Here is an 11,000-nt window from a genome sequence, read left to right as displayed (position 1 = left end):
TAGTTAATTTATTTTTCCGTCTCGTCTTGCTGCTTTTCTTGTTGACCTTGCTCGACTTGCTGTTCCTGTTCCTCGAGAGCGTCGTATTGCACGATCTGCAATGTTTCGCCTACAGTTACCGCCTGCACGGGCAGCAGGTGACGATGCAGCCGACCGCTCTCGATAGGCGTATCAAAATCGAGCAGTTGCTCGAGCGTAGATTCTGGCACACCGTTCGAGGCCAGCAAGGAGCGCATGCAATCCTCTTTCTTCTCCTGCAGCGAGTCCAACAATTTGTTGCCCTTTTGCACTTTCTCCAGTTTTCGCTCTGCGTGGCCAATTAAAGATAAATTCAAATTAATTAGGCAGTTTCATTATACGCACCTAGCAATTGCAAATAATTTGCCGAATCCGGCAGCGGCTCGATGCGTTGTGAGCCTGAAGCATTACTCTCGGTTTTGCTGTAGACGATATCTGATGTGCGTCTGCTCTCTGATTTATTGGGGTTGAAATTATCTTCGAATTTTTCAATCACGTCGGTATTTCCGTTTTCTGGTTTACTGCTATTATTTTTCACTTGCCAGGGATCGGCTTTGCAAACTGACATGTTTCACTAACTAAATACATCAGCGTAAGCTTTTAAGCAAATCGTCGTTGTTCGAGCAAAGTATCAAAGACTCATAATAACACATCTGTCAGTGCCAGTGCTAGAGATGAGCGCGTGCTCCGATTTTGTTTCGCACGAACTAATATTGTTGGGTCGTGCGTGTTCGTTCATGAACAAAAAATCGAAAGCTAAATGAGAATTAGTAGCTACTGCAACCTTGATTTGTGTCTAAGATATAATTATATTCAGCTTTTAAACAACTATCCAATATTTTCAAGATGCAGAACTTATATTAAAAACATGTTTTAATATCTGTCATCTGTTAGTGCGTGAGCTAGAGATGAGCGATGAGAATCATGCGTCTTCGTATCATGAACAAAAAATCGACATGCGAATTAGTAACTACCGTTAACGCTTGGTAGTTACCTTAATTTATGGCTAAGATATGATATATTTAGCTATAAATTCTTAAGCTCTAAGCAAAAATCAGTAGATATTAAAAAAAAATATAAACAACTTCCCAACATTTTCCAACACTACAAGTCTAACAGCTGTGCCATTCAAGGGGCCGAATTTATATTAAAAATATTTCCTAAACGGATATAACCCGTTTTTGATAATGGATATTTCGGCGCTATCAGAGTCAAGTTTCTCTGCCGCTGATTGGATAAATGCAAACTATAAAAAATATACGGAAGAGAATAATAAAAACGAGAGCGCAACTGCCACCGCATTCATACAAAGCTACGTGGCCAAGCTGCAGCTGTATGTGCAGCAGGTGAACTATGCCGTCGAGGAGTCCAGCCAGCAGGTCGTGGCCAGCATGCCGCGCATTGCCAAGGAGGCTACCACTCTGCAATGCGATGTGGCAGCGCTGCAGCAGAAGATGAGCGCGATGCGCCAAGAGGTGGCCGCCGTGCAGGAGGAGACGGGCGACTGTATGGCCACGTTGGAGCGCCTAAACACATTGCAAACCAAGCTGCAGGCGGCTAAGGAATCTTTGCAGGAGTCGGATGGCTGGGGCAATCTGCTTGCCGAACTGGAAGACTGCTTTGAACGCAACGACATGAAGGTAACCCGTTCCGGCAGAGAATTTCAATCACAAATTTACATAATTACTCTTTGCAGGGCGTCTGCGATAAGCTGACGGCGTTGCAGAAGTCGCTGCAGGCGCAGGAACAGCTGCCCGGTCATGCCGAGCGCCAAACGCAGGTGGAGGACTTCAAGAATCGCCTGGAGGCCATGGCCTCGCCTAGCCTGGTACAGTGCTTCGCCGAGTCGAATCTGGAACAGGCTCAGCGGCATGTGCAAATCTTCGCAAGCATTCAAAGATTGCCGCAGCTGCAACAATATTATCGAGCCGTGCAGAAGAATGTGCTGCAGCAGCAGTGGAAGCAGACGCTGGAGCTGCAGGTCAGCGAGTCGCCACAGCAGCACTTCCTCGCGCTCTACTACGACCAGCTGCTAGAGCATTGCCAGCGTCAGCTGAAATGGTGTGTTCAGCTGTTTGCCGGGGAGCCGCTGGACATGGCACAGTCGCAGCCATTTCTGGTCATCGCAGAGCTATTGCCGGCGCTACAGCCCACCCGGGACGCCCATATACTCCAGCTGCTGAAGAGCTCCAATGAGCGGCTCGAGCTACTGGCCCAATACGCTCAGGCCAATCAAAACTTTGTGCTGCATCTGAACTCAACATTGGAGCAGTCGCAGATTAGCTTATCGGTCGATTTGCATCGTCAGCTGGGCGAATCGATTTTTGAATATTTTCACAAGTTTATACAACAGTATCCACGGCTGGAGGAGACGCAGCTGTCCACGCAAGTCGATCGTTTGCTGTCCAATCAGGCTACGCCCAGCGATGCAGTGCGTCATCTGGAGGACAGCACGCGCAAGCTCTACGAGTGGCTGCAGCAGGCCTGTGCCCGCTGCGACTCGATCACAAATGATTTGGCGCTGTGCAAGCTGATCATGGTACTCGGTGGCATCTTCAAGCGTCAGCTGGAGAACTTCAGTCGCACACAACGCCAGCTGAGCCTAAGCCTCGGCAGCGGCAACAGCGAGGGCACGGCGCGCAGCGAAAACTGGTCCCTGCTGCAGTACACCATGTCCCAGCTACAATGTCTGGCCGATTTTCAGCTGCAGCTGCATCAGTTCGAGCAGCAGCTGCATTTGCGCCTGGTCGCCCTCGCTAGCCGGCTGCAGCAACCCGCCAGCGGCGCCATTAGCATCTATCAGACTTGTGAGCCGGCGCTGCGCGCCCAGCTGCTGGCCAATATTGCGGATTACCAGCAGAAGGGAAGCGATGCGACAGCGGCCACCAGTGCGGACAGCTTAGGCATCTTTCCCCAGGTCTATGTCACTCTTAAGACCTATCTGGCCGAGACGCATGACATTACGCTGAACATCCTACTGCAGCCGATCGAGGCGCATTTGGCACACATACGCCCGCCTGTCGAAGTGTACCCAACGGCGGGCATCAACATGCCCGCGTTCAGCTTTGCGCCACAAGAGGGCATCACGCAGATTGGCCAATATCTGTTGACGTTGCCGCAGCATCTGGAGCCGCTGCTGTTGGCGCCGTCCGCGCTGCTTAAGCAGGCCTTGGAGCTGTGCAACATCAAGTATACGCAGGCGATGCCCTGTGCTGATGTCCTGCTCAGTCTGGTCGTGGAGCAGTGCTGTGTCATGTACCAGGCGCAGATATTGCAGATCAAGTCGCTACCCGCCTCCGACGCTACGCAGCTCAGCGTGGACATTGAGTACCTGTCGAACGTGCTAGAAGAACTGGGCCTCACCATTAACATGCAGCTGGCCCAGATCCTCACGCTGCTCAAGGCAGCACCCGAGCAGTATCTCAACCTGAGTAGCGGTTGCGAGCCACGCCTCGTGACGGCCATCAGGCAAATGCGCAACATCATTTCGACACAATAATCATAGAATCCTTATATAAATTGTATTTAATATATCCTTAGCTCTTTGTCCTCCAGTCAAATAATTGTCCACCTTTTCCCTAAAAGAGTTCCTTCTTCTTTTTGAATTCATCAATTGAATTGCATTGAATTTGTATGAAAAGTATTTAAATAAGCCTTCAAGCTTCCATCCAGGGAAATACAGGGAAGACTTCCTTTTATAAGTTGAATTTAAACATTATCTTAATATGTCCTAAACTTTTTGTCCCTCAGTCAAGGGATTGTCCTCTTCTGCAACTCGGCTCCAATCTTTAAAAAAAAAAAATAGTGAGAAATCATCTGTCATAACAGTAAGAGGTGGAATCGGGTAAGTTCCTGGATGGATGGAAGCATTTTGGGAAAATTCCTCTATCCCATTACCTTCAAGCTTATTTTAAGAGAAGTTTAGGGAAGACTTCCTTATATAAATAGTATTTATATTTTATCTTTATATATCTTAGGCTGTTTGTCGCTCAGTTCTCTTTCAATTCTCCCATTAAAGTTCATTCAAGGTTCCATTCAGTGAAATTTAAAGATTGTTAATTGATTGTTTTAGAGATTGCGTTGCCAATGAATTTAAAGAAATAACTTGCTCCGTTAAATGCCGGGTAAGATACACAAATCCGAAATCTTCATTAAATCAATGCAAAAATATTTTATATATTACACGGTTTAGGGCTTCATTTTATAATTAACAGGCTAATAAAATTGTCTCCCTAAGAAGCGGACACCTCTTTGTCTGGCGGATGCACGCTTATAGCCATTTTGTGGGCTGCCTCGACATCTGTGCCCTGGTGATGCGCTTGCCACCAGTCTGTCACGTACTGTCGCAGGCTGGAGAGCGCGAGCACAGAGTGCATATCCAGGCTATGCTCCCTGGCCAGTGAGTCGCAGTATTCGGAGCGCGGGCAGGCGTAGGTGCCGCCAAAGCTGCGTACGTAGCGTATGCTGGCAATCTGTTCCGGCCAATGGCGAGCGACGCAGTCCAGGAGAAGATCCAGTTGCAGGCCTGACAGGGCCAGATACTGGCCGGCGGAGGCGGTCTTCTGGACGACATTCAGCAGCCGCGCCAGACCGGGTATGGAGACTCGCGGCGAGAGCAGCGGCAGCAGGTGAAGCACGAGACGATGCAGGCGTAGTTGGACATATGCGTAGTCGGACAGCAGCTCGGACTGGCTGGCGGCAACGGAATACCAGAGATTGTTGACAATGCTAATGATGCCCTCGATGATGTCGAACTGATGGAACTGGGTGTCACGTATAACGCCGACCAGCCAGGACAAGATGCCTACATGCTCGAGCATGATCTTGACAGCGCCTGGAATCTTCACGCACGTGGACAGCACGGAGAGCAGCAGCAGATTGGTGTCCAGAGTGGCCAGTTGGGAGCTATAGAAGCTGAGCAGCACTTTGAACGTATTGGTGGACACCAGCAGGAAGAGATCCGAGCTGCATTTGATGCCATTGCTCAGCAGTTGGACAATGAACTCGCGGTATTGCTGATGCTCAGGTTCCTGGGAGTAGAAGAATATATTGAATTCGGGTATGGTCTGGAAATTGAAGCTCTGCTTCAGCTGCAGATACATCATCATGCGCTTGTACAGCAAATGTGTTGGATCCGTGCTCAGATTGAAGCTGTGCGCTATGAACAGCACCGGGATTAGTGGAACACGCGGAATACCTCCGTGTGTTCGGCGCTGGGCTAGCCAGGAGTCGCGCAGTTCGGCGAGACCCGACTGAATGTTGTCGTAGGCCTGCGTCCAGAGCGGCTTCTCGAAGAACTTGGACAGCTCGAAATGGCTGCGATAACGCTGCTGACAGCAGGCGGCGGCCAGACGCATGTCCTTGTCCAGCGAAGACAGCGCACAGAAGCTCAGCGCTAGGAGTCCGTTCTGGACGGGCCACTGTGCACGCACCGCCGACTCCGGCGCGAAGCAGTGCATCATCAGCGGCAGCATAAAGGCCGGATCGTAGCAGCGCTCGTAGAGCTCGTCGCGCTTCGGGCACAGCCGGCGCTGATCCTGCGAGAAGTTCTTGCTGCCGCCTTCCAGCTCGATGCGCTGCTCCAGATAGTTATCACCGAATCTCACAGATTTTGTCGCCGGGTTAACAAACTGCAGTTCCGGCAGCTGCTGGCTGGCGTGCAGCGTGCGCCAGATGGGAAAGTTTTCTATCGTATATTGGCAGGTGTGACGCACAATCAAGGCGAGGACCTGGGCCACATTTGTCTCCTGCTGCTGCAGTTTGGCGCGCTCATCCGCGTCCGCCTCGCGCAGCGCATAGTGCGCAACGGCGCTTTCGCCCCAGATAAAGGGCCGATATGCGGACAGCCCCACATCGTAGCGCTCGTAGTGCTCCAGCAGCGCGAGGACGTAGCGATCGGCGGGCGTCAGGCTGGCATGATAGGCACCCAGGAGCACGGGTATGTGGGCGCTGTGCAACGCCGATGGCGCCTTCCGTGCCAGCGTCTCGAGCAGCTGCAGCAGATGTGTCTTCACGGCGCTCGGTTCGCCCAGCAGATGATCATAGCAGCAGGAGTGCGTGCAGGCCATCTCGTATAGCAGCGCGGCATCCGCATGCTCCTCGGCCTGCTCCTCACTGTAATCCTCGTAAAGCTGATCGCACAGGTAGGCCAGCAGCTTGAGCAACAGCCCATTGATCTGCCTCTGCTCCGGCTCCTCGGCTATGTGCAGGGCCTGCTTCAAGCAACTGCGACAGAAGTTAAGCCAATGCGAGGCGCTCAGCAGACGCGTCCAATCCGGCTTGGAGGAGTCCGAGTCCAGCTTCTGCTGCTGCCACCAGTCGTAACAATTGAAGGCCAGCTGCTCGAGCTGTTCCAGCTGCACGCTTTGCTTCTTCAGGTCGAGCGCCAGCATTTGAACATTTAAATTCACGTAGTTCACAAAGATCTGCGCCTGCTGCTGTGCATCCTTGCTGGCGCCGAAGGCCTGGCAGTAAATCTCGCGCAGTACGCGCATCTGGAACAGGCCGACGGCATCGAACTTGAGCTGCTTCTGGCAGTAGTCCACGCACTCCGACTTGGGCATGCACTGGCCAATGATCGCAGCACTGGCCGCCGCGTGCTCCCGGTAAATGAGCGCCGCCTTCTGCGGTTTCTCGATGCTCTTGAGGATGCCCCCCTTGTAGCTCTGATAGCAGCGCTGCAGCAGCGACTGCTCCAGCCGATAGCCTCGACTGAAAGCGACAGCCAGCAGCGGGTAGATCAGATCCTTCTGCTCCACATGCTCTGGCAAAAGCTGCACAAAAGTGGAGGACAGCTGCGTGTTGCGCTGCAGCAGCAGGCAGGCGAGTTTTACAGCTGATTTGCTCAGCTTACGGTTGGATGTGGAAAAGAAACAGCTAAAGAACTGGGCGTGGCAAGCGGCCAGATGATGATGCTGGCTGCTGAGGAACTCGAGCAGGGCCACCTCCATCTGTTCCAGCTGCTCGGCGGGCAAGGAGCTATCGCAAAATTCGCCGTAATAGCTTTGCAGCCGGAGCATGGCGAGGCTGCAGTCGACGGGCTGGTCCTGCAGCTGAGCCAGGCGCCGCAAAAGACGCAGCATTAGCTCAAAGTAATGCGGCGCCCCCAGGTAATCGCTCGCTTCGAGCTTTGCCGTTAGCAGCTGCAGCATTTGCGCGCACTCGTTGGCATTTAATTCAAAGGCATCCACCAGGGCGACGCACTCCAACAGCTGCGCCGGCTGCTCGACAGCCGCCAAGACTGCACTGTCGTCCAGTGCTATCTCCAGCGCCAGGACCAGCTGCTGCCTGTAGTAGCTCGTGTAGCTGCAGAAGCCGGGCAGCCGGCGACAGTGATCCGTCAGGCGTCGCAGGCAACTGACGTAGTGCAGCTGCGTCTCGCTCGTCTCGCTGAACAGGTGCGTTGCGCGCAGCTGGCTCAGCCGTATGCTGTAGATGTAGTGCAGCAGGCGCAGTGTGTGCGTCTCCTGCCGCTCCTTTTCCCCCTGCTGCCCCTGCTCCTCTTCATCAGCCAGCGGGGCGCACGGCTGATCGCCATCCAGCTGCGCGGCAATTTGCAGCAGCCTAATCAGGCAATCGGCTATCAGTTGGGATTGCTGGGCACTCAGCTGCTTGCTCTGCACCAGTTGTGCGAGTAGAAAGAGCAGCTCGTGGGCGTAGATCATGTTGCGATGCGGATTGCGCAGGCTGAGATGCAGCTGCAGCTTGTTGCCGTCCGACAGCTGCAGCTCAAACGGTTCGCTCTGATCCGGCGCCGGCCGGAATATGTGCTCAAATGATTGCGTCGGAGAAGACTCCAGCACCAGACGCTGCAGCTGCGCCAGCTGTGGCCAATGTTTGGCTACCTGCGCGGGCAGAGGACGTGGCCCCTGACCGATTTCCATGTAGTCCTTGTGCCGCGACAGCTGCGAGCTGTAGAGCTGCTGCAGCTGGTCGGGCTTGGTGTGATAGTGAAAGAGCAGCACGCAGACCAGCTCCACGTAGGCATCGTGCGGCGGCTCGATGGCGACACCCTGCAGCAGCAGCGGCAACATTTTGCTCAGCGTCAGCGTCTCTACATAGGCCTGCACCGTTTGGCCCTGTTCGATTTGGGATAAAAGCTTGCGCAGATTCTGCACATTACTGGCCGTCGTTGCGGCCGAATCCTGGGCCGGCAGCTGCTCCTCCTCCACCTGCGACAAGTCCAGCGAAAGTATGTTGAGCAGAATGCTTGTCACATTGTCCACGGTTTGGGCATCGAAGCCGATCAATGCCTCCAGCCAGATGTCGATCTCGTAGCTGCACGAGTCAAACATGCCCGTGTTCTGGAACAGGCTATGCAGCAGCTCGCCGGCCTCCGACTTGACCGCCTTATCATCCTCTAGCATGTAGGCCTTGACGAAGGAGCGCAAGACCTTCTCGAAGAGCTGCTCCTGCGGATGCAGCGAGCGTGGAAACAGCAGCAAAATCGTCTTGATCGATTTCAGCTCCAGCTTAATCTTTTGCACCTTGTCTAGATCTTGTGGATTTGCCTCCGTCGACTCAGGCTCATCGAAGTTAGTTTCGTACAGCGGCCTCAAGACATCTAAATAATCGAGAATCTGGCTGGTTTTGTTCACAAAGGCGCGATTCTCCTTGCACATGATGAGGATCAGCTCCAGGGTGACCGACAGATGCTCTAGCACATGGACACCATCCTTTTGACGCTCCTCTATGCTTACGTACAGCGAGTAAAGTACGCTCTCGATGGGCGGAAAGTTGATTAGCAAATGATTGAGCAGCTCAAATTTAAATTTACGCAACGAGTTGCCCGCACGCTTCGACTGCTCCCGCAGCGCGACGGCGCCCATATAATTGCTGTACTGAGTCATCATGGCCAGTAGCAGCTGGTTGACGGCCAGGCGCACCTGGAAATCGTTGTGCTTGAGCATGTACTTGCCGACAATGTGCAGCAGCGCCTCGATGGGCAGGCAGAGCTCCTTGATCCAATAGCCGAAGTCGGTCAGTGTCATCTTGTCCATGGCCACGGACAGGGCGCTTGGCGGCACCGCCGCAATGATCTGGGCCAGCAAATCGATGGCTTTGGGCAAATCGGCCGCGGGCACTCGCATCGGATTCACGTACGTGGCGAAATTGCGCACCGTGTGCCTGCCCAGATCGGGACAGGCGTGCAGCGTCTTCAATATAAGCTCCGTTTTATACGGGTCAGCATATGCACGATATAGGCTGCCCAGGATTTTGCCCTGCAGCTTGTTGTGCTTCTGGCGGTAGTTGCTCATCGCATCGAAGCTGATGCCGTGTTTCCGCGAGGTGAAAAGCAGCAGCAGAAACTGATGTGCGGCGGCGGCAACGGCCTCGCGCTCCTCCGGCACAAAGTCGTGCTTCATCTTGTGTCCTTTATAGAAGACGGCCAGGCCTTGGGGGCCTTCCCAGTCGTAAAGGCGGCGCAGATACTTGCAGCATTCCAGATCGAAGACGTGCACCTTCTTTGTTTTCAATATGCTCGGATTCTCCAACACATATTGGCGCAGCGTGTTGAGCACCACGCAAGCAGTCACATGGTCATCGTAGACCAGACCCTTGGCCAGCACCCGGATCAAATGGGCGCGATCCATAATGTTGCGTATGAGCAGCGCATTGCCATCCACCAGAAAGGCCAGTATAAAGTGTATATATGCCTTGCGCACCGTATCCTCGTTTTGGTAATCGTGCTTCGAGTGCGACAACATTTCGTTCATGGTGCGCACATTCGAGAGTATATCGTAGGAGCTGAGCACCTGGCGTCCCAGCTGCGAGTCCACGCATACAATCGCCGTCAGCAATTTGAGCGCGTTGCGTCGATGCTTCGGCTGCGCTGACTGCAACAGTTGCTCCAGCAGCGCGCCATGCACCTTGAGGAAATAGCGACCCGCGTGAGCTGCCGACTCCATGTGAGCCTTCTGATTCGTGAGTATCTCCATGATAATGCGCTGCAACGCCTCGCAAAGGTAGCCCACATGCAGTATGTTGGTCTTGTCGATGCGATTGAAGGCTTCGGCTAGCTCCAACGGCTTGCCGCGCTTCTCAATATACTTGGCCACGATCCTGGGCCGTACTTCGCACATATACAGAAAGTGACGCAATTCTGTTCGCAGAACAAAATTAGATAAAAGGAATCTTAGTCTTGAATCTCAGTCTTACCCGTTATAAAGTTGTCGCCGAGCAACTTGCTCCGAAAATGCATCATTTTGAAATCATTGGGAAAGCGTAGAGGTTTCTCTTCCGGCTCGATGCCCGAGTCGGGACTGATTTCCGCTTCGTCCACTTTTTCAACTTTTTGATCGACAGCTGTCTGTTCCCTTTTACTTTTGGATGGACTGTCGGAGGCTTCCAACTGCTCCTCTTTGGTTGCTTTATTCGCATTTTCTTCGCTATTCACCTGATCTTTTTCCTTTTTTGATTTTCTCTTTGGCGTATGGGACTCTTTGTGCTGCTTTTTGGGTACCGCTATTTCAGCATCATCTGGTTGGTCTGCGGCTGAAGATTCATGTTTTCTTTTCCGTTTATTCGTTTGTATTGCCATCTTTATATGTCTCTGGCCGTGTTTTCATATATAATCGGCCAAGTTTGATAAAAAACTTTTCACAAAAATAAAAAACACACGAGCCGCATGCACGTGTAGTGCGTACAAGTATTTAATAGAAGTATTTTTAGTAGCGATTTTAGTGCTGTGCAACAGTCGTGCTCACGTTGTTGTAAAGATCTTTTTGGCGCTCTGGGAAAATGTTTTTAATACACTATATTTATAATTATTATTTATTACAGCATATTTGAAAAAATATTAACTGCAATATCTAAACCTTTTTTTAAAGGCAAATTTTATGTTAATTCATATTAGGTGTATATTTAACACTTACAGCGTGTAGTACCATATTGCGTACAAGTATTTGACAGAAGTATTTTTTAGTATTTTTGTTATGTGCGCACTAGAGCAACAGTTGTGCTCAGAGTGTTGTAAAAGTCTT

At 52.0% G+C, this 11,000-nt stretch overlaps 3 protein-coding genes across 3 annotated transcripts; 1 reads left to right on the top strand and 2 right to left on the bottom strand.

The window, feature by feature from the left end:
• Window positions 1-8: 8 nt before the first annotated feature.
• Window positions 9-673, bottom strand: LOC6635211 (uncharacterized). Its single transcript, XM_070207240.1, has 2 exons — window positions 364-673; window positions 9-307 (listed from the first exon to the last, which is right to left on the bottom strand). Exons 1-2 carry the CDS (start codon window positions 584-586, stop codon window positions 9-11), a joined length of 522 nt encoding a protein of 173 aa, XP_070063341.1. The 5' UTR covers window positions 587-673.
• A 434-nt stretch (window positions 674-1,107) lies between these two features.
• Cog7 (conserved oligomeric Golgi complex subunit 7) lies at window positions 1,108-3,551 on the top strand. The gene is made up of 2 exons (XM_002058362.4): window positions 1,108-1,658; window positions 1,715-3,551. The coding sequence occupies exons 1-2, from the start codon at window positions 1,206-1,208 to the stop codon at window positions 3,515-3,517; spliced, it is 2,256 nt and encodes a 751-aa protein (XP_002058398.1). The 5' UTR covers window positions 1,108-1,205; the 3' UTR covers window positions 3,518-3,551.
• Window positions 3,552-4,165: 614 nt separating this feature from the next.
• On the bottom strand, window positions 4,166-10,777 carry LOC6635209 (nucleolar pre-ribosomal-associated protein 1). Its single transcript, XM_002058361.4, has 2 exons — window positions 10,177-10,777; window positions 4,166-10,120 (listed from the first exon to the last, which is right to left on the bottom strand). The coding sequence occupies exons 1-2, from the start codon at window positions 10,556-10,558 to the stop codon at window positions 4,251-4,253; spliced, it is 6,252 nt and encodes a 2,083-aa protein (XP_002058397.1). The 5' UTR covers window positions 10,559-10,777; the 3' UTR covers window positions 4,166-4,250.
• Between the last annotated feature and the right edge of the window lie 223 nt (window positions 10,778-11,000).

The sequence above is a fragment of the Drosophila virilis genome, chromosome 2, assembly GCF_030788295.1.
Source record: "Drosophila virilis strain 15010-1051.87 chromosome 2, Dvir_AGI_RSII-ME, whole genome shotgun sequence".
NCBI classification, from domain to species: domain Eukaryota; kingdom Metazoa; phylum Arthropoda; class Insecta; order Diptera; family Drosophilidae; genus Drosophila; species Drosophila virilis.
This window is presented reverse-complemented; position numbering and strand designations above follow the sequence as displayed.